The 24854-nt window shown below is 32.7% G+C and overlaps 1 protein-coding gene and 1 long non-coding RNA gene across 4 annotated transcripts in view; both read left to right on the forward strand.

The window, feature by feature from the left end:
• Positions 1-4562, forward strand: part of LOC118762525 — a 6190-nt gene extending 1628 nt beyond the window's left edge. The window contains exon 2 of the long non-coding RNA XR_004998281.1: positions 1-4562. This exon is cut by the window's left edge and continues 1166 nt beyond it. This is a non-coding gene — a long non-coding RNA (uncharacterized LOC118762525).
• LOC115209507 overlaps positions 1-24854 on the forward strand; it is a 630823-nt gene that overhangs the window by 213207 nt on the left and 392762 nt on the right. The window contains exon 3 of one of the 3 annotated variants that reach the window (XM_036501199.1): positions 11708-11862. The exons of the other annotated variants lie outside the window; for them this stretch is intronic. Within the exon in view, the coding sequence (XP_036357092.1) occupies positions 11708-11805 (98 nt within the window). The 3' untranslated portion in view covers positions 11806-11862. Of the gene's footprint in view, positions 1-11707; positions 11863-24854 lie in introns of those variants that run through there. 3 annotated transcript variants of the gene reach the window in all.

Here is a 24854-nt window from a genome sequence, read left to right on the forward strand (position 1 = left end):
ACTAATATTTTCAACAATAGCCTACTATATTACTATATATACATGTATATGCATAGACATACGTCCATATGTTTCATATCTAGTAGTCTATCTATCTATCTTTTACTATATTATGTATATATGTATATACAAATATTTGTACTTGCATACACACCCACGCACGCACGCGCGCGCAAGCACACAAATACATATCTACATGTACGTACTTATGTATATGCAGTTCTGCATATATAAACAAAGAGAAGATATAAGGAAGGGAAGTGGAAAGGATGTTGGGGATTGGAGGATTTTAAAAATTTCTATGCATGTTGTTATACTTTTGCAGGAAATTTCTTTTTAAGCCAAATTTTATGTTCGGTTTGCATGAGTTATCCCAACCAATGCGTCAGTCAGCACATCTCAGATGAATCAGCTACTCTATCAATTCAACCTCGAAAATGATTGATTTCACTAAATGTTAAACCTATAAAAATATCTCATATATCATGTCTTCTTGACCTAAAATGTTTAAAGACAGGTTCATGTATTTAGAATTGCTATTTGTATTATATTTTACAGGTGCGCAACTTGATGCCCTATTTTATATATTTCAATAGATATACAATATCTACTAGTCTTTGATATGGACATCATAATTTATGGAATAATATATATTCCTCTGTTATCATTAATTCCCCAGATACATGATACTACAAGAAGCAATACAGAAAATTAAATGTTCCGTTTTTTTTGTTTTGTATTTTTGCTTTTCCGTTCAAAATTTGATATTACTATATCCTTCTGAGAATGATCTCAAAATATAAGAAAATCTCATTGATGTTCCGTATCAAGCTTCTCTCAAAGAATATATATTCTGTTAATGCATTCTTATGCGATAATACTACCCGTCTATCTTCGAAGTAATCCTAAATGAATGCTATGTAGATCGTCTTTGACACTACATCGAACCATTTAGTGCTGTTTCTTCAATGAACAGTATCAATGTGCAAAATGTTATTATCAATATAAATATTCTACATATTCTTAAAAACAGATTTATATATTTACATTTAAGTAACTTATAAGCATATGTTTTGATTTGATTGTCTTCCAAATGTCATTAGTCGTGATTCGCAGTTGATTGTGACATTTTGATTTGTATAGCTTTGCCTTTAAAACTGCTATTTCACTATTTCCTGGCCACTTTGTGCATAAAGATTTCAGAACTGTCCCACTCACCAGAAATTGTCTGTTCGAGAGAAATTATTTTTACCTTCCTTCCATAATCAGTCCGACACGCTGTAGGTTTAGGTGATATTTTTATTTTAAGGCAGATAGAATATGAATGTTAAATACTAATATTCATATCATTTTAAATCTTTAATTATATTTTGAAATTTCTTCTCAAAATCCGACCAGTTAAACTTGCATTCTTTACGATTGTTGAAACTTAGCGAAACGAAATAATTTGTCAAAGCCTAATAAAAGATATTTGATTACATCATTGAAGAGGCAAAGTAATATTAAATGTTGATATATTGTTACTTCATTGCATTGCTTTATATTCTTTTTCGAAACATTCTAATACATCTCAATAAATGGCAGCGTGAAACTCAATTCATTCCACTAATATTACCATTTGTTTTTAACGAGATTGGTTCATTATTATTTGAAGGCTCAAATTACTTTTCACATATTTTCAGTATATGGTAATTTTATATTTATTTCATGATTTCATGGACATTTGTCATCCCGAGATTTTCCAATATTAAGCCATGTCTTGTCGTATGCAGCATTCTGACAATTAAAAATAATCTATTTGAGTTCTGAAAATTACTTCTTTGTTTCCCATTATTTTATAAATTAAATAATTGAAGAGATGATTTGCAAATGTTATCTAAATATAAATTGTTACCACTATTTAAACGTAGGTCTTACTCCTGATGGTACCATGTGGGTACAGTCATGACGTACGGCGAGAAAAATTACAGACAGTTCATATTAATAGAATATGTTGAAAGAATATCCGAATATTTTTTTCATAAATTACTTATTCATAATAATGAGTATTTAGAAGATAGTTTCTTATAAGGAAAATATAATAGCTTATCATATTGCCGTGTTATAAACATATTTTTACATATTATATATGGGCGCCGAAGTCAATCAAATGTTGGCTCAAAACATATCAAGGATATCCAAAATCTCCATGGATAGCAATCTATTATTTCCACTCCCGTAGCTATGTGATTTTTCTTTACTTAATACAAATGGGTCAATTGAAAATTGAAGCTGACTGGTTTTCAAGTAAGCCAGTGTTACAGAGCTATAATTTCTTGTACAGCTTTAGAACTCACACGTTCTTACTGGTACGATGCGAGTTAAACATATTTATATGATGCCAAACAGAAAAAAAGTCCAATCTATATGTTCTTTAATAATTGCGCTAAATTATTTATTTTGTGTATTCATCTTCTCAGTAAAATATTTCCAACAATGTATTTTTATAATATATGGTTCATTTTTCTTATGCTAGTCTGAAACAAGTTTGTGAATACATCATAAATGTTCATAATTTATTTTTCCACTATTTTTATTCGTAGTCGTACTTTATTTGTGTGTATTTTGTCAAATTCGCTAATCTTATATTAAGTGTAAATCCCATTCCATTCTATCTCTTAAAATATCCGAAAGTAATGTGATGAATCTTAAGAAACGTAGTAGTTGACATTTTGAAATTTAATTATTTGTTTGCTTTATGAAATATGATACAGTGTTTTAAAAGTCAGATTGAAATAAACATTCCTAACGTCAACAGTAGCAAACAGCTTTATGGCTATGCTGACCATGTCTGCCAAAATAATCTTGATCAAGTAAATTTTAACTGACAAGATCTGCTTGCCCGCTATACTCGGTTTGCTCTCAGGTGTAATACTCAGTACAAAATTCTGGTTATTTCAGGATCATTATTGTTTGGTACTTCGCTAAAATGAAACAACTCAAACACATGTAGTGACATTTTAGAAACGTTATATGATGGTGTATACCAATCTAATTCATAAGGTTCAAAATCTGCCTGCTGAAAGTGTACATTGCTCGGTGATAAATATTTTCGGCTTGCACCAGCATTTTCATTTGCTTTTGTTGATATCAAAAGCGAAATGAGTAACTTAAAGAGCAATGAAATTCACTAAAATTTAAAGACAACATAAGTGGGCTTTTGTGTTAAAAGTGATGCTTTCTATTTGTTTCAAAATTAAATTGAAAGCATTTTATTCTAACTTCTTCAATGAAATAACGCAAATAGAATATTAATAGTCTGATATTTTTTCTTACAATATCTACATAAATGTATTTCAGTTTAATATAAGTACACTTAATTATTAACTTCAACAATACTTGTCTCTCAGTTGTTAGCAATAAATTAAAATCTGACTTTGAGTCAATTTTTGTTTTCAATGTATAGAATATGGAAAGTTCAAAGCAGCTTGCTATAACTAGATGGGCATTATCAGCTGTACAGTTGACTACGTGATATATTCGCGTGAAGCTTCACGCATTCTGGTGACATGTATCTTACAGTATATTTATAATATATTTATATGGATTTTAAATCTTCCCATATGGTATATTGAATGAATTGCTGCGATATTATAGATGCTCATACAATATGATGATTAGCTTGTATGATAGGGTCATACGAGATGTCCGTATAAACTGATCATTTGACGTCCAATATCCAATATCTCACGAGAGCCTATTAAAAATGCAATTTCTAAATTTATTGTATCAACGTATATCAAAACATGGATTACTTGGGATATTATGTATTTTCTTTTCCCTTTATTTTGAATTATATTACAAGTGACATATGTATGAAATGATATTAACCTTAGAAAAATTAATGGGAGAAGATTAACGAATTCTTATATATGTTGATATCTGCTGTAGCCTTGCGGATTCCGAAGCAATTAACCTGAAGTTACAAAACAGAAAGGAACTAGAATTTGAAAATATATAAAATTGCAGGAAACAGTAATAAACTTTGAATCCCCTTAACATGTAAATCTAATAACCATACTTTGAATGTTTTAAAATAGTATTTCATTCATTATTTTCATATAGCAGTTATTAGAAAAAGGATTACGTTGCAAAGAGTAAAATAGAGATATGTTGTGACAAAGATTCCCGTAAAATGGTTGAAATTCAATTGAATATCATGACATAAGTAATTTATTTGACATTATACTGTGTAAAGTTCGGAATGCATTCAACAAATGGAAAATGTTGCAAATAGATATTGTAAGTTGTAAGCTCGTAAATTTCATTTAGATCATTAAATAAAAGTTTTATATTTGCATTTTCTTGCAGAAAAAAATATAACATCTAATGCGAAAGTCTAGTAATTTTAAAGATTTCTATATGATTTCGGTTTTATTGAATATTTGTATGTTATTTCCAATATATCCGAATACTGAATCTTTCTAGCTACTAACAGTGCGAGCGAACGCTACACACAAGATTGTGGAGAAAGAAGACGAGCTGTGATATTAACCATCGTGTCAGGATACGTTCCTGCTTTGGCAAATGTCACTATTTTAAGATAGTACCAATATTATATATATGAATATTTGTCTCTGAACCTAATCATGCTGCACGGCAATCGACAAAATTGTTTAGTGAAATTCCTTCTTGAATAATATATTTCTATTCGATGAGTCAGACAAATCAGGTATCTTTATTTGCGCTGTTCAAAAATCAACGATTTATTATATCGTTCAGGAATCAAAAGAAGTTTAATGTTCGTCCCAAATATTTAGAAGTGTTTCTACATAGAATGCTCTAAAATATATCAACAAAAATCTTATTATAATACTTTAACGAACGAAATATAATGTTTGATTGACCTATAGATAGTGATACGTTAATTCATACGCCATTTACAAGTAAGCACAGTTTTATTCTGCTGTTTTCATCCACAAGAATATGTAAAATGTAATTTAGAGGTGTCTTTTTGTATATAGTTCTAAAGAAAGTAAATAATTCTAAGATCTGAAACTTTTATGATCAACAGTTAATGAGTACGCCTGTTTTGCGTTTATTTTAAATCTCATGAAATATAAATTTATTGGAGAAATTCACTAATTTAGTTTTTCCCTCGTTTTATAGCGCAAATTATGAGACCGTTCCCTAAAATATAATAGATTTACATATTGGATATTGTTTTGAGTATTATCATATTAAAGAAAGAACGAGAGCATTAAGGAGTAAATAACCTTGGGGTCCTTTGAAAAGATTACCAAGATTATTTCTTGAGACGGAGTAAATGAATCTTGTAATTCAACAGACCAATGGGAATGGTTTTAGATAATTTTATGAGATCACTTTACAATATTTATATAATATTACTGACTCTACCACATGAAGTAAAAGAGAAAAACAAGTACTAAATTTGGTTATTAGTGCGAAGGTACTAATCTGTAAGAAAAATAGCAAAATTTGCAAAACTGAAATATATAAAGCACAAGTCTCCTTGGAGATAAGGTACTTTGTGATATCTCTGTGCAGGTAAATGGAAGCAACAACTCACGCAATTACCTTCACTTGCCCTAGGCCACTGTTAACAGCCCGGCAAGAAATAACGTAAAACTCGTAGAAAACGAAAATATTATTTATAATAATAACAACTACTACAATAAAACAATAACTGCAGCCACAAGTAGGACAACAACTATAATAATGATAATAATAATTATAACAACAAGCTGTATGTCAAAACAAGGAAGGTATTGAGAAAGCAACTCTTGAAAGTAAGATCTTTTAATATATATCTGTAAACACTACCAGCATTAGAAAAATTAGGGCTTTCGATTTCTTAACAATACATAAGGTCTCTTAAAAGTTCATCTACGCTACTTACTATAGCATCTATTATATTACACGCAATATATTTGGTCTTCTGTAAAATCCCTCTTATTTAAACATTCAGTCAGCATTCATTATGTGCTATCGTTTCATTCGAAAGATCTATCGTTTTTAAAATGCCGTATCACACGCAGCAATGGAATGCATAGACTGATTTATAAAGAATATACCTATTGACGAAATTGTATGCTTTTCAGTATTGTATAGCTTGCTTTCACAACTATATCCTATGTTTGATAAAATCGCATTAATGTAACAATCACAAAACTTCTTTCACATGGTTTTAGATGTTCTTTATTGTTGATAACTAAGTCATTTCAAACCGTTTTCCGCCGATGAAATTTTCCTTGGATTTTATAGTATATAACTTATCTACTATAATCTCTTTCCTACGATATAATAGAGGCTATTTAATGTATCCATATTAGCAACACAATGGAAGTAAGCAAATAAAGGTATGAAGGGAAAATATATGTTAAGCAGCCTGCGGTCGAGTAAATGTAGTTTTAGATATCAGAGAAAGTATAAGTTTTATTTTTAAACATAACTTTAAAGTTAATGTCATCTATTTAGAAAATATTTCGGTTATATGATTCATCCTCGTTCATAAGATTTTCTGCATTTATTGAAAGCAAGTTGTCACTTTCTTCAATGAAGTATCTGAAAGTAAATAAAAATGTGTTCAATTAAAAACCGACATGTTAATATTTGCATTTCATCTTCGCATTCGTATTATACTGCCTGACTTATCACTAATGAAAAACATTCAGTTCACTAATTATATTGTTGATACTTAGTGAAGACTTATTCCCAACAGACTTGAAATTTATATTTAATCTTTCTGAATTAGTTTTTGTTTCGTATTTATTTTTATTACTTCTTTCAGTCATTCTTTCTAACACTGCTAAGCCATATATAAACATCACTAGCAGGCATAAATGATTATATGTGCGTGATTTCAAACCACGTTATATTTGTAAGAGTGCATGCACAAATAAAACTTTGTTATGCATGAATATAAATTGAAATTTTGTTACTATATTTAATTATATTGCTCTAAATTATATATATATATATTTCACGTTATGTACTATGTTATGCTATATTTATATACTTGTATATACATATACACTATTTACTTTTTCTGTAAAATAAATACATTTTTAAAATAAAAGCTATTAAACATTTATTACTCCGTGGTTTAAGATTTATTTATTTTTGAATTATTTCATTCATTGTTTTCCTAAATGTTCTAAAGCATTTTAAATATCAATTTTTAATTAAGGCTTTATATATATTTTCATAAGTGCCTGAATATCTTTCAATATGCACATTATGTTTTTTAATCCATAGAAAACTCTGCTCCTTTTGTAGATAGATTTCATGAAATTAACTTAAACAAATGCATAAATCCACTGAGAAAAGGAAGAATATATCAAGGAATTACTTGTCCCTGTTTTGATGTGTATGAAATAATTTTTTGAACACTGTGAATAATATTCAGTGAAGTGATTATCTTTGGAAACTAGATAATAATTCACAGTATTACTTTCAAGCATGTTTTCTTCCTCGCAACATATTTACATAAAAAGGATGAGCTACTTTCAGTGCATGAGAAAGTTACAATCTAGCAAAGCAATTGTTGTGACTGGTATATTCAGTATTCGTGTAGCAAAATATCTCTCATGACCCTCCATAAAGTAATAAGTTTTATCGAAAAATGGAACCAAAAATCGTGTAACTAAAAGACAAATTTCTTTGTCTCAGATATATGTGTGTCTTGCATATTTGAATATTTTTTGTTTATTTCATCATCTGGTTAAAATCTATTTACTAACTACAATATAAAAAAAAGAATGATTGCTGTAAATCTGAGAACATTTTTAAGATTGCATTTCGTCAGGAAAGATTGTTTTGAAAATGGTCAACCATATTGGCCCAAGAAAAAGTTTCAGATGCGAAATTAATCTGCTACTCTATTACTACGATTTCATTGCATGAATTTCTCGGTGGAATGGATTTCTTGACACGTGGCTAATCATATAAAGATTTTCTGGAGATATGTTATAAATGTATTTTTAATGATTTTCGAGAACCTGTGTTTTATAGGCATCGAGGATGTTATTGTCGAAATAAGATTTAATTACCAGAAATTTTTCGGATAACTATGAATTTATTCAAATTCAATATCTTTAAAATACTTCACTGAATTACATCAGCACAAAAATTCCGAGCTTCAACTCTGCTGCTTTTAACTTTTGGCTGTTTTTTAATAAGTTACTGAAATACATTTAAAATGGCAATAGCTATTGCTTTAATACAATTTTTATTTAACCAAGATTAATGCGGAGAGTAGGTAGCAATATCTTGAAATTAGTAGAGCTGTACCGTGCTCGTTTCTGGGGCATATATTAATCTTAGTGACTGGACACGTTTAATACAGTAATCTTCATTTGCACGACTGTACCATAGAAATAATTTAAAAAATAGTAGTTTGTAATCCCTGTTTATATACTTGTAGCTTTGTGATATCCAGAGACATTCCATTGAAAATGCGGTATTGAATTTTGAATAACATTATAATCATGTTGCTGTATATATTTTATGTGGACAGAGCATGCACGGGGAGAAGAATAATTTCATATGCCTGTTATCTAGTGCATTGCCAACCTGCAGTACAAGCTTGTTTTGATGATCATTCGACGGTCTATTGGTGTTCAGATTGGACAATAGCTAAATTAAATTTGTCTTACGAGAGAGAACTACTTGCACATTCTTGTCGGTGAATTACTTTCCGTCTGCCTCGAGGCACTCTCTTTAGAGAGACACAAGTTTCTAATAATAGCATTCAAACTCTCTCATGTAAATAAACTTGGCTTCAAATTTTCGCCAGGCGTGCATTTAAGATCGCCAAAAGTACCAACATTGTAGTGGCTAGTCCGTTGTCTAATGGAAAGGAAATATCTTTGTTACATCATACAGGGATGCTGAATTGAGATTTACATGCACTATTTCGATACTATTTCTTTCTCTGCAGAAAGTTAGTTTGCCAGGACACTGCAGCATAAAGTAGCTAATATCATGATTTTTAATGTTTTTAATACCGTGGTTGTCACAAAATATTTCGATCTCTCCCTTTTGTTCTACCAATTATATGGTACATATAACAAGCGAGTAAAATTCGATGTGGAACACGTCGCTTGCCTTATACCGCTATGTGATAATGAAATCATATTCGGTCTCTTTCCATCAGATTTCTTATGATAGTACATTGTAGAGGCTTCGTTGTAGAAGTACAAAAGACATAGCAGAAAATAACTGGATTATTTTGCATTCCCGAGGCCTGTTGACGAAACGGCGGTGATCTAAAGAATACAAAATATTTCAAATATAATTGTTTTAAAAATTCTCTTCCTCTCGAAACTAATATGTGCTACTGTAAAGAAAAAGAACACAACTCCGAAATTGGCACTGGAAATGTCTTTCTGATCCAACCAGAATCATCTTCGATGTAAATGCTTTGTTGAAGATTATTATCTTGCTTAATAGATTTCCGTTGATGTCGATTTGTTTACAAAACATTGTTAATCTTTAAAAACTATACGAGTGATTTTTCTTTTGCTTATTTTTTATAAAATGCTCTAGCTGATTATTTCTTATAGTTTTGCTTCAAATCTGACAAGACCGTAGGCTATTAATTTACAGTTACACTCTGGAAGCATTCAAAATTTTAGAATCGAAAAAAAATAAAGATAATAATCAATTTTTAAATAAATACAATGGTATATTTATTTAAAGATAATCGACTTTCTCGTCACATATTTACTGAGTGATTTTAAAATATATTGAAGATTTATCTTTGAAATATGCATTCACAATAGATATTTTGTACGTATTGTTGATTATCTGCACACTTTAATATATCATAGTAACAACTGAACGCTAATTAGAGAAATATAGGAAATTGTTCGCAAGACTTTCTCCTTTTCAGAATACCTCTACAGAATAGATTCCGAATTTTACATCAAACCATTTGTGTAAATGAAATATATTTCTCATTTAACAAAGAAATGGATTATTAAAAATTATAGTTGATAGCTTTCAGCAACAACAGTTAATGTTTGTACCAGCATTTGAGGTACTAAAAGTAAATGCAACATAAATGGCTCTTCAGTTTGGAAAAGGATGACATGGAAATAAGTACCATCATTATTATTTCATCTGTCTCAAACCACTTATATAACACATAAGAAATATACGCTAGATGTGAAAACGTAAAGATATGTTATCTCCTAGTTTACTATTCTTTCTGATATTAATTGTAATATACTAAATACGTTTTTCGTAATTTAATTATATTTCTCAACATAAAAGACAATTCTGTTTTATTAGATTAACCTAAATATTTAGGTTAAGCGACAAAACTTCCATTTGCATGTTTTGAGTTAACATGTTTTTATATTTATTTGCATGTTCGCGTATGTAACTTTTATTACGATCCGAATATCGACAGTGATAAATGAACAAGCTAAATCGCTTTCAAAACTTTCAGGGAATAGATGATATGTGGCAAAGAGCAAAAATGACAGGATCTTTCTTGGTTAAGATTTTAATTGGCATTCGCACAACAAATGCATTTAATGTTTTATTGTATTTTGATAATATATTCTTTATTATTTTCAACGCCAAAAAGAACAATTAATCTGCTTAATTCCAAGGATAGATGATTAATTCCAGCACGCATTAAAAATGATTTTAGACAACAAAAACTACATGCAAACTATAAAATCAGAATAAATTTATTTCAGTGATAGATAGCATTTTAATGACAGTGAAATACATGACTAAATATACAAAAGAAACTATATTTTTTCTTTTCTATGTTTATAGAGATTTTCGGAAGCCTCAGCAGTGTATTACGTCATGTATCTTTATAGTTTGCATACTTTGTGTTCATGTACCATAACTTAGCATGAATTCTTCTCTAATCTACGTAGATAGGGAGGAACACAGGTGGTTGAAGCCCCAAAAGGTTGATTACTTAACAGCAATCACTCGCTTTTTGGAGGTAATATCTGTCTTTCACTCATGTGCTGTTCACAAAATGCGGCGTTATCAAATATTGGAATATATCTACATGCTGTTTCTTTCAAATCTTTTGCTGGGTACATATGTGAGACCCACTAATACATATCGAGACTGTTGTGTCGACGCCCCCAGACGATGAAGTAGGCCAGCCCAATACGTAGATATAGAGGGAGAAGTCTAGACGTCGAGGAGTTGAATAGAGGTCATCCGAACGTGCGACATAACAGTGGCGACGTGGATGAGATCCACTGTTATATCGCACGACCTCTACTCAACTCCTCGACGTCTAGACTTCTCCCTCTATATCTACGTATTGGGCTAGCCTACTTCATCGTCTGAGGCGTCGACACAGTAGAGACAAAAACAAAGAGAGAAAATAAGAGACACAGGCAGTTGGTGAAGAGTTAATTTAGTAGATATTTGTCAAAATGCCTGGTAGGTATTTAGTTAAAGCATTTGCCTTCTATGCACTTTCATTTTTAAAACCTTCAATAGGTTAACAGAATTCGTAGAGCACCGGATAAAAAACCTTGTTTAAATTACTTGTATGCCTTTTCCTTCTGAGTGACTATCTCATCAACATATTTCTTGACTTTAATCCCCACTGCATTGGTTAAAAAGTTATGCCAAAAAACACTGGAAAAATACGATTCGGTGAATGATACTTATAAATGATATTATAAATACATTAGTATATAATTTTCTACATTGGCAGGCATGAAATACTGGATGATGTCTAGTAAAATTGATAAAACCGAAGGCGGTTGGCCTCTTACTTTTGAAGAATCTATTCATATCACAGGACTACAGTAAATTATCTTGATTTTTTCTAAATCTAATAACATTAGTAGTGTGTCGTTATCGAAATAAAAAATACCCTTTCAATGAAAATATTGAAATATTCGCTGATTTTTTTGCCATGTTTAGATTAATAATTTAAAATTTCACGCGTTGATTTCTTCTTACTTAATGGGGAAGAAGTACGGATACACACATTGCATTTATCCTGTTTCGTTGTACAATACGTTTCATATTTGGACTTCTTAATAACTCCACTTGCAATAAGGTAGCCATTTAATTTCCTTTCCTATTGAAGGTATCGTTGCACCCGTCACTTAGAAAATTATGAAATAAATTTAATCGACACACTGGAATCGATTTTGGCACAAGGTTTCGGTACTATATCTTGTCTGAATCAGTCATATTATATTATTTTAATAGCTAATATCTATATTGTATGTCACACTCTAAGAGTAGATTTTAATTCATTCAGAATATTATTCAAATTTGTCTTCATCACTACCATATTTATGTACATAAAATACACATAGAAAAAATATATTCAAGACCTCTTCACACAGAATAACTTAGATTAACTCAAAATCATTAATTATCGAAGTAATTCCAATAAAGATGAATTTTGATCTAGGTTAATGATGAAACATCTTCAAAAATAGATTAAATTTTATTAGTAATAGATTATATATTCATGTTGAAATTTTTCCTTGATTATTGCATCAAATATTTACTGTAGTAGAAAAAGAATCCAGTTAATTATTTTGAAGCTGTTAATATCATTCTCTTTATGTCATACATTGCTTAAGTTCTCACCGTCAAAGAAATTATTTCCTGTGACATTTATTTAATGTGCGTACATTTACAGAACGAAAGATAATAATGATGTTGTGCATTGATATGTAATATCATGCCTAAAACATGTTTGTGGCTATGAGTTTCAATGAACACTTTGTTATACTGTGTAACATTTGAAACTCCTTCTTAAGATATAAAATCCTGATTGAAATATTAAATACTTGATCTACTACAATATTAAATACTTGATCTACTACAATATCATCCGAAATATTATTTAATAAACATTTGACTACTTCTATGATAATAAAATATTTAACAATTATTTGAATACATAAATTTTATATAACGTGCCAAAGCGAAGTTAACCTAACACAACCTAACAAAGTTTTCAGCATTAAGTGGAAATGGTAGGTATCATGAATGCAGAAAAATGGACGCGACTGGAAATCAAGGAAGAAGTGAATCTATCTTACAATCTTGGTTTAGTGGTCTATTACGCTCTCCAAAACAAAATTTCGCAAGTTTTCCATTTTGGATAGGACATCAGGATATGTTATATAGCTTATGACTTTAGGAGTTGAGACAACTGAGAAGAGTGAAGGAGTAACAAGAGAAAAAATCAGTAAAATTAAGTATATCATTTCTAATGGAAAGCAGAATATTTGGAAATGAGGCGTTGGATCCAATGCAACATGACGCAAAGAACAACCAAATGTTATCTGACTGCAGTAGAAATTTCCTTTTTTTAAATAAAAGACAGGGTTTGTATACATGTGTATATATTTCTTATACCATTGTCGATCTATGTGACCTTGTTCGTATATTTGACGTTTTTTAAGCTTTTATCATTGCATATGGATGAAAGTCTGTGTCTCTGCATGTCGTTTATGTGTATGTATTATCAATTAATTAATACTAAGCTTAAATCGTGATATGAGGCATAGTATATATTGAAGAACATTCTAATGCAATTTTTAAAAAAATATTGTGACTATAAGCTTTTGAGTATCATTCGATAAAAAATTAACTATTACTAATATAATAGTTATTACGTTTTTTAGGCTCATTTTCTCCAGAAATATATGATGCAAAATCCTTGGAAACTCTACTAATATGTATTAAAAAGTAATCTAAAAATCATTATTATGCATATTTCAGCAACCCCCTCCGTAGAATTGGAATGCTGTGGTTCCTGTCTATTTTAAATGATACACGTTATAGACTGAGTTCGAAGAAAAGCCATTCAGTTAACAGACTTTTGCTGCGACTGTAGCCATTTTAACGTTCCATAACTCACTAACAACATTGAGAAACGCAAGAACGTAGCTGTATATCAAATCCCTATGAATATGAATTATTTTCTATTTCGCAGCGAAATAGTCTATATAATGCGATTTACCATCGCAAGCTAAGCTAAAGTACATGTGATACTAAGTAATTGAGTTTAGATTTTTAAAACATTAATTACATCTAATATGGTTCGTATTGTGGTGCGAGATCACTGTTGGGTATTTTACGTACGAGATAGATTGTAGAAAGCGTTTTACTCAAATGCGAAGGTAAAGTACATAGCAAGATTTGAATTCAATATAGAAAGGTGAGAAATAAAGTACGGCTCATAAATATTAGTCTTCAATTCCATCTCCACGACATTTTTATCAAATTCATAAAAATTACTTGCAATATAATTTTATTTCAAATACCCTACTTTAACTTATAAAGTCAAACAAATTATAGGAGTTATTAATTAATGCATAATTTTGGAAAACAATTCTAGATCAATATCAATATTATTTGGTATTTAAGGGTTGTTCAATTAAATTTTAAAGGACATAAAGACATAATGATCTAACTTTTGTGCTGTAATAGCATTAAGCAATACCTGATTAATGTAATCAACGAGTGAAACAACTTAAATCCAGATTTTAATCGTTTACACATGTATTCCAGTTACATTTTACTTTATTTTGCATACGTTTTTACTTGAACTGAATACCTCGAAATAAATAATTCAAACGTTCAAAATAACGATCACACGCTGGATGAAAAGCCCTATATAATAACTTCAAATATTTACTGGTACTATGTGCTCCATTCTTTAAGAAGAAAATTTGAAGCTATATGAAAAATGGTTTATATCAAAATGTTCGTATGGAATATTAATCCATGTGCTTTTTCGTGTGATAGTCAATACAATTTTGAGAATTATGGCTTGCTAGTAAAATGGATATTCCCAATCTTCATTTGTATGACGAGTGAGATTGATTGATGGATTAATAAATCTAAGTAACTGTAAGAGTAGAAAAATCTATTGGAATGCATTATAGTCATTTTGAAATATTCGCTATGCGGCAAAATTTAAACCGTGTACCATATTATGCAACTTTTCTTAATATACCATAGTTTTTCGGTGTCTTTTGGTGTTTAGAAAATTTATAACCTTAACGCTTTATCTGCTGATTGAATGCCGTTTCTAAGCTAATTGCTGAAATATAAATTATCGCAATATAAACCTGTGATTATAATCATATCACGTGCAGCGCTCAAAGACCTGTCATTCACATTTTGTTACCCAAAATAGATACAGCATAAAGAATACGTAGAATTAGACTTCAATTGGGCCAGGTCAAATATTGAATCTAGACCGCGATGTGTTTTCTAGTTTATCTGAGAAACTATTTCCAATATATATATATATATTGACTTCTTTCAATAGATCACTTTTGCATCAAAAGCTATTCCAAAAATCATAGATTACATATGAAAGAAAACTGGGTGAAGATCTTAAACCTTCGAACCACATACAATGTATCTCAAAGATATGTGACCAAATTGTAAAAAGAAAGATTTGTTCATCAAAGGATTCCCATGAAGAAATTTGAATGGGATTCTTATTTTTTAAAGATATCTTTTGATTTCACATTCTCAACTGGTAAATCACTTATTTACTATATATCTAACTAAAAAACGACAATGGATTGTATACGCATTGTACTGAGGAAGCAATACAATACAGATTATTTCCATACAAAAACACAAGATTTTCAGGTTTTTGTATCCATGTAGAGAACTTTTGTCGTTATAACAGACGGTTATTTATATATGTGTATGTGTGTGTGTGTGTGTAGATAAATATATACATACAGTCATATACATACATATATATGCATGTATTTATATATATATATAATGTTTACATACAGATACACACACATATTTATACACATCCTTATCTATATGTATGTGTGTATGCACGTATATCTGTACATATATATGTAAGTATGTATGTGAGCATAATCTATGTATATGTTTATGTATGTAAATACATAAACTTGTAATTAAGAAATTCACTCCAGAAACATGTGTTTCGTAAGTATTGTCCAATGAAGACTTTTTAGATAGATACTTAGTAGTGAACCAGGGCTATTCTGATATAACACCGATGATACTACACACAAACTTGATATAAATCAATGATTAATGGCTAGAGACGTATAGCAAGAAGACAAATCTTTCAAATGTCCTTGGTCGGTTACAAAAATGCAATTAATTGATTGCCACACAATTTGAAAATGAATAAGTACTAACTACCTTGACTTCGGATGCCCTGGTTTACAATTATTTCATAAACTTCACATCAATACTCTTGGATGGATGTCTTTTTTAAATCACTTGCAAACCCTTCTTATAGAACAAAAACCATTCAAACAACAGAAACAACTAATAGCAATTTCAGTGTGCATCTAAATCAAGTTCATACGAATACGAGTTGATTCTTTCCGATAATGTTGTACTGAGATTTCAACACATTTCATCTAATGATGACATGCCTTTATTGATGATCAAACATCGATCCATTTTAACCGATACTGCTAAACTGTTAATGCCATATAATTTATCCCATTTCCAGCAACATTGTTTCCACATGGTTTGAGATATATCAATCAAACAACCTGTTAAATCCTTCATCAATGACCATCCTTTAAAGACACATATATACTATTATTGTGACAAATCAATGAACTTTTGTCAATGGTTCATTGTATGCTGCTGAAGTCTTGTTGGTAATAACGTCATTTTAATTCCTAGCAACTGGTTTTCTGATTTAAGAAAACAGATATCATACTAACTACTGAAGTATTTTCAAAGCCTCCAAATGCAATCTGTTATTTTCAAACAGGTTTCTAGATATCCTAAGATACTAACTTTCACACTTACTCAGCAGATAGATTATATCACTATGAAGCAACTAATTTAAAGGAAAATGAATAAAGTTGAGGTATATTACATTAATTCTTATATTCCATAATGCATCGAAGTCTTCCATTTAAATGTTATTAACACTAGTTGGTATATTTATATAAACACATACATACATACGAGATGGCCTCAAAAAGTTCCCAAACTTTTATTCTAGCGCACCAACAGACGACAGCATATGGTTGCGAGTGCTGTGAGAGCTAGCAGTGCTCTTCATGAGGCAGAGTTCCGAGTGACCTAGCTGTTTTTACCTCGCAAGTTGCGAAATGCGTGTCTTTGTGATCATGTGTATACTGTAGTCTGCAATTTTATAGACAAGAAGTTGGAACAAAGTGCCAGCGTGACATTTTGCGTTAAACTTGGGAAATCTGCTACAGAGATTTTGAGCATGCTTGGACAAGCTTAGAGCGACGAGGCAGTGGGATGGCCGGAGTACAATCAAAAGGATCGCCGGAGTACAATCAACAGAATTGCTGATGTTGTTGGTCTGTCGCATAGGTCCGTGCAGGCAATCCTAACGTCTGAATTGAACATGCGGCGTGTCTCTGCAAAGTTTGAGCCCCACACTTGCTGGCCACTGAACAGAAAAAGCATCACGTCGAAGTCTGTCAAGATCTCTGTCAGAGTGCATCACGAGTAACAAGAGTTGAGTCTACGGGTACAACCCCAAGATGTATCAGTAGTCGTTACAGGGGAAGAGTTCTTCATCTTCACGACCGAAGAAGACACGCCAGAGCTGCAGTTCAGTCAGGGGCATTCTTTTTCGACATCCGCGCTATTTTGCATCGAGAATTCGTCCCCTAGGGCTAGACCGTCAATCGAGAGTTCTACTGCTTTTTTTTAAGCGTTTGAGAAAAGACATTCGGCGAAAGCGACCGGATCTGTGGAGTGCGAAAAATTGGATTCTTCATGACTTCAATGCACCCTGTCACTGAGCTGTCCTTAGCTGAGAGTTCCTCGTCGAAAACTACATGGTTTCGCTTCTGCAACTGCTCTATTCGCCAGATTTAGTAGCTTCAGACTTCTGTCTCTTCCTCAAGATGAAAAGGCAGCTCAGAGGTCGCTGTTTTATTACCGTTGTCGAGGTCGAGGGCGAACTGGGCAAGGTGATTATTTTGAAAGAGATGATGTTACGAATTAGGTACGTAAGTTATTTTTTTATTTAATATAACTAGTTCGGAAACATTTTGATACCACCTCGTATATGTGTGTGTGCGTATTCATGTACATATATACATGCATTCATACAGGCAGGCTGATTTCTATACACTTGGTTTAGGAGTGAAATTGATGAAACCGACAATAAACAATTATTTTACAGGTACAGTTTCACATATGGCGTTTGGAACCAGGTAAGTTTTTTCGGAGCTTCGAATCAACCAGATCCTTGAAACTGAAACTGGATAGAGGGAAACAGTATATGAATCTCGTCGAATTGACCAATTTTTTAGTTCAAAGGCATTGATCAGAGAATTAAGAGTATGTTTATCAATTGGACGTATACACACACCTATAAATGTAGGGATATGTAAGGTGTGTGTGTAAATGGAGTGGAATTTAGTAGGAAAAGCAGAATTGGCTGATTTTATGCTAACTTTTCCAACATTATAAAGAATAGAATAAAAGCTTTATCGTACCCATTGCTGACATTCGGTAGCTAAATTGGTGGACAGACGTCTGAGAAGATATTGTGGAGCATTTTAATAAGTTCCTATTCATTAATTACAAAACACGTTTGAAACCTAGATCATTATATCTTAGAAATTTACTCATTTTACATTCATACTGCGAGTGCTATGCTCAGAACATTGAAAAGTTTGTTTAGTTCTACTCTGAAGGTATCTTCTTGTTGCTAGTATTTATGTGCCATCATTTCTGTTAACGTATGAAATTTATAATACATTAACCCCTCGACTATCGCGGGTGTTGCATTCCAAATCCTCCCGCGATAGGTGAAAATCCGTGAAGTAGAAAGAGTATTGTACTGTATATTTTTTATATTATTTTTATAATTTGTATATATTTATTCTATTACAAATACGAAACAACACCACGGAGGAATCGACGAGGGACTACTGTACTGTTAAAATATGAATTCCTAATATTTGTGAAGATACGCGTAATTTCTGGTCTCCTTGCGCACATCAAACATATTCGCATTTCGTTTCAACATTATCAATTTACGTGTGTGTATTTGTATTGCATGTTGTTATCTGTGATGGCAAGGTGATGGTTTATCTGTATAATACTGATGTTTAGTGATGGGCGAATATTAGCTAACTATATTAAATTGGATGAAAACCAACTTAGAACAAATGCATTGTTGTTCCAAAGTGTTAATCAAGAGATTTTGTATAGATATTGTTGATGTTATCTAATATAGTATTATTACTTCTTAAGCGTCTGGATGTGGAGTCATACATAAAGTAGCTTTGAGATTCTTAATAATTACCTAAGTTTTTTCAGTGCAAGCTAATCATAGTCTCGAATCTTAACATGAGACATGTGACTAGGATTTTGATCTCTTTATTTAAAGAAGTTAATAAGCTACAGACGAGCGTTGTAATGTTTAGTGTTGCTTTGTGTCAGTACATTATTTGTGGTTATTGTGTTAGTTCATTTCGTACGTGTTCTTTGTTTTCATAAATATTTTCAAGATTTCCTGAAGATTTACGTTACTTTTGTTTTACTGCAGTGCATTATCCATAAGCTGGTTTGTATACATCTAGCTAACTTAACTGGTGTATGGAGTTTTCATCACAAATCTGGTTTACATAGCTAATTTACTTACACCCGAAATAATTATGAATAAGCTTTCAAATAATTTCATATAGTTGACTACTACCTGTTCATCACTGGCCATCAATTATTGACAGCCTCAAATTTTATACCGTAACGCCACAGATAACGTTATAAAAACGATAATTCACGCTAGGAAATCAATCTTTTTCTAAGACTATTGATGTAAAAGCATAAGACTCTCTCAATTAAAACATGTGGAGGAGAGAATCCACCGAAATATTTAAACTAATTAGAATAAATATCTTGAATTTAAAACATCCTAAATTTCAAGTGGTTAAGAAAGCAATCTGTAGAAACGACTGTTGATAGATTATCAAAGTTATCAACAGCCAACTAGTAGATCAGTTCAGGAGAAACTAAACAACACTATATTGTAACATGTTTAAATCCATTGACTTCAATGTTAGATAGGAATTCAAATCATGAACCATGTCTTAAAAATGGAGACAAGTGAAAATTGCACGTGTGCTGCGCATCTATATGTATATACCTGCACATACATTTATATAGATGTGCGCGCGCGCATGTGTGCATGAATACTCTATAATTGAGAGAATTCAAAACACAAAGAAGCAGCTGAATATTATTTTACATCCAGTCCAATGTGAGGGAAAGGAAAAGAAATATCAGATGGATTTTGAAGAGACAACATAAACAAGAACCCTTACAAATATAACACCCAATAATGACACGCGTCTTGCAAATCAAACTGCCCCCCATTTAAACACAACAATTTGGCTTCATATTTTTAAAGTCTCAGTATAAGATGGTAAAAGAAATTACGTTAGCCCATTTAATCTAATGAATCACCAAAGTATTAAATGTCTGTTAAAAAGGCGAGATGTTCAGCAATTTTAAAGAAACCTTCTCACTATTCCATCTCTCTCACGCTCTCTGCGTATATACCTACAAATATGCATGACTGCACACACACACACATACATACACACATACACACACACACACACACACAAATATGTGGGTGTGTGCGTGGGCGTTATTCATATATGGAATATCTTCAGTATCTACCTGGAACACTATAATCCAAAATAATACAGACTTGATTCTCAAGTATTAGACCGCATATTTGCACACGCGCATGTATGTGTCTTTGTTTCTTTTTTGTTCTTATTAAAATCGCGTTTTTGATATGTCGCAGAAGTGTTTCTCAAGTCTCACTTATTTAAGAGAAAACAGATGAACAAAGAGAACTTGAACTTCTGTAAGGCAGCATCTTTTGAATTTCTTTACGGATAGTGGAAACCTTATCCCAGTATTCAACCCAGAATTTGATTGAAAGACTTCGCAGAAACGTCACTGTTTGTAAGGCAATTTCCCAGTAGAACACACTTCCGTCAACCTTTCTGGTTATTTCTCTGCCTGTTTCATGCCAAAAATGTACTGAGCCCATAAGCAGAGATCACAAAAACGTCACACAAGTGTTTCATACACATCTTCCTCTTTCTGCTGTAAAAAAAAAGGCGTAACTATTAGCGATATGAAGAGAACAATATTCTAACCCACACTCCTAAACATGAACAACGCACGATCCGAATCTTCAGATTCTTTAAGCATAATACGTTTTGCCGTCACTAACGGTATCTTCTGACGATATCACATTCTCGACATAACATAGACTGCATCCCGGGGATGGACCATCCACTTCGGTTTCAGAACATACTCCATTTCCCACCAAGCATGAATCCTATACACACGCAAGGGATATCCAGAATGGAATATTGCTCCCACATCTACATTATTCCTATTACGCGCATACTTGTCCTAGAATCTTCAGAATGTACGCTCGAGTGATTTGCACGACGTAGATTAACATAAAGATGCAACGACTGTCTCAGACGTAAGTTGTCCCCTAAATCTGCTTTTTTGCTCCTATAGCTGCTACATTTGGGGCTTTTTCCACCGAACGCCTTTGGGTCCTTTTCCACCGAACGCCAGTCCTTTGTTATTACCACCCTGTTCGACTTTTATATGGAAATATAAACATTCTGACGTCATATGCATCAATTTGAATTGACTCAGAAGAACAGCCAAAAACATGGACAATTTTTGCAAAAGATCGTTTAGTGCATAAATTCTCGTTTTTTAATTCCACTTTCGTCTTTGTTCAACTACATCAATCATAGCTCCAGCAAGAATATAAGTAGATTTGAAAAGAAAAAACACATTCCAATGGAATATATCTGTCCCTTCTCTAGCCTATTTTCAGTCGCAGACGTTTAAAAATCGGAAATTTTAAATTATGTCGTTTCATAGACTCCTTTTCACTACAGTATAAGTTCGGAACAAGAAAAAAATAGCATATGTAAGTGAATGTATGTATACATACATATATACAGATACACAGAGGCACACACAAACAGACACATACACATGCACGTACGTATGTGTATACTATATATATGTGTGTATGCATGCATAGACATATATACGTGTATATATATGTATGTACGTATATATATATATATATATATATATACAGACACACACTCACAGAGTGATACTTCGCAGTACGTGTTTAATTCGTTCTATGACCGAGTTCATTTTATTTTTTACTCGTATTACAAAACAAAATATACTCTATCCCCACAAAACCATTCAAAAATAAATTTTTATCGGTTGTAAAACAGATAAGGTACAGTTACAAGGAAAATTATTAGCATGACGTAGATTAGCAAAACAGAAGCAATAACTGTCTCAGACGTAAGTTGACCCTTAGATCTGCTTTTTTGTTCCTACAGCTGCTACATCTTTCTCGGCCCACCGAATTTGACTGATCTCTTGTCACATCCACTGAGGCCAACTCGATTTATTCGTCTCTCCCTCATTTGAGCCTTATGTCACCTATAGCTGTCTATCTCCCCTCTCCAGCACAGCACTAACCATGTCTTTAGGTATTTTCCTACTGAACGCGTGACTGTGTGGTAAGTAACTTGCTTACCAACCACATGCTTCAGGGTTCGGTCCCACTGCGTGGCACCTTGGGCAAGTTGCCGACCAAAGTCTTGTGAGTGGATTTGGTAGACGGAAACTGAAAGAAGCCCGTCGTATATATATATATGTATATATATATATATAATATATATATATATATATATATATATATATATACATATATATATATATATATATATATATATATTTATATATATATATATATGAACATGTGTGTGTATATTTGTGTCTGTGTCTGTCCCCACCACTGTCGCTTGACAACCGATGTTGGTGGGTTTATGTCCCCGTAAGTTAGCGTTTCGGCAAAAGAGACCGATAGAATAAGTCCTGGGATCGATCTGTTCGACAAAAGGCGGTAATCCAGCATGGCCGCAGTCAAATGACTGAAACAAGTGAAAGAATTACAAAAACATAATAAGAGAGAATGCAAAAGAAATATTAAACTGGTTTTATTAGCTCAATTACCTGAAAGATGGGACGATTTCTGCACAAGGAAGACGGTGGATCGGGGAGGAGGAGAATCATCGTTTGGAAGGTGAATGTCCTTTCACTGAGTCTTCAAAACAATTTTTGGCGTTTTTTCTCTCGCTTTGCTTAATTTAAGCTTTTTAGATACATTTTCTTCACATTACAAACTTGCAGGTCGTTTCATTGGAAACATATCAAGAGCAGTCTATTTTTTCCTGCCTTTCAAAATGCGCCAGAGCAGTGACATTAAATAAGGCATCTACATGATCTGTAGCTACTTTTTCAGGATGATATTTTTCTAGCTTCAGAAACATACTGCCACATTGCCAACACTGCCTCGTAGAGATAACCATTTCCGCTACACCATCCTCCCCCGGGTAACGTATCTCTTCCACCGCGTCCGAATGCTGATGCTCCTGAATCTGCAAGCCATATGCCATCAGCTCCTTTGAGTATTCCTCGACGAAACCGTTAATATCCCCCATCGTGAACCTCGAGGCCCATGAACTTGCCAAAAGACACTATCTCCTCCACTACAGGTGTCTCATCTCAAACCCCATGAAGTCGCTTTCGGACACGCAGTCAGGCCTCGTTACATCCTGCTAGGCCATATCGATTATTTTCAGGCAGTTAACAATGTTGTAATGTTCCTTACAAAACTGGTCCGAAGATAAGGTTCACCCACACGGTGAGGAATTGCCTGGTGACCCAGGCTTTAGCGTTTGCTCTCCACATGACCTGCAGCTTCTTCAAGATTTTGTGCGAGCTGAACTCACGTGGGTTTTGGGAATCTTCAAGTCTCGTGGGCTTTCTGAATCTTCAAATCTCTACTTAATCTTCAAGTTTTTACTCGTATTGGCACTAAGGGCGAAAGTTAGCCTACCTTTCATAGGCTTGTGGCTTGGCGTTTTCTTCTCCTCTATAGTTATGTAGGTTTTTCTGGGCATTTTCTTTTCCCAAAAGGATCAGTTTCATCACAGTTGAATATCTGTTGTGCGATGTACCCCTCCGTTGCGATGAGCTGACAGAATTCCCGAAATCCTCAGCTGGCTTCGTGTCAGAACTTGTTGCTTCTCCATACCTTACGACGCTATGAACGCCAGTCCGCTTCTTGAAATTACCGAACAGCTGCGACTGGACTTAAATAGTGTTCTGCTTCAGGAGATCCCCATATAGCGCTCGTGCTTTCTCGCAGATAATGGTCACCGTAATCCTATCCCCTGCGAGATGCTTCTCGTCGATCCACAGGGAAAGCAATTTTTCCATCTATTCGTGAATAGATGTGCGTTGCTTAGAAAGCCTTGAGATATCTTTTGCTGTTGTAACGGCCTTGGTCTCGTCTTTTTACTTCAAGATGGTGCAGATAATCTAGGTTCTTCGGTTGTATTGATGTGCTACGTCCACTACATGCATACCTCTCTGGTGTTTATCAATAATTTCCTTCTTCAATTCTATCGTAATCAACTTTTTCTTCTTCTCAACACTGTCCTTTGCACTAACCTTCTTTGGACATATGGCTAACACAACTAATTATTATAAAGTAATAGCAAAAACTAAAAAAACTAAAAAAAAAATACTGAAAGCAATACAACAGGGATACTGCGACAGAGTAAGTGCGCGAACTAAGCGAGCAAAGCCTGCGCTTGGTGGGAGAGCGTGTGCACACTCAGCACCGCCTAGCGGTCGCTTATATGAAACTCACTCGTACTTCAAGACAAAACTTCGCATGTGCCTCGGTTCGTACAGCAAATTACTCTTACTAT

Source organism: Octopus sinensis, linkage group LG3, assembly GCF_006345805.1.
Source record: "Octopus sinensis linkage group LG3, ASM634580v1, whole genome shotgun sequence".
NCBI classification, from domain to species: domain Eukaryota; kingdom Metazoa; phylum Mollusca; class Cephalopoda; order Octopoda; family Octopodidae; genus Octopus; species Octopus sinensis.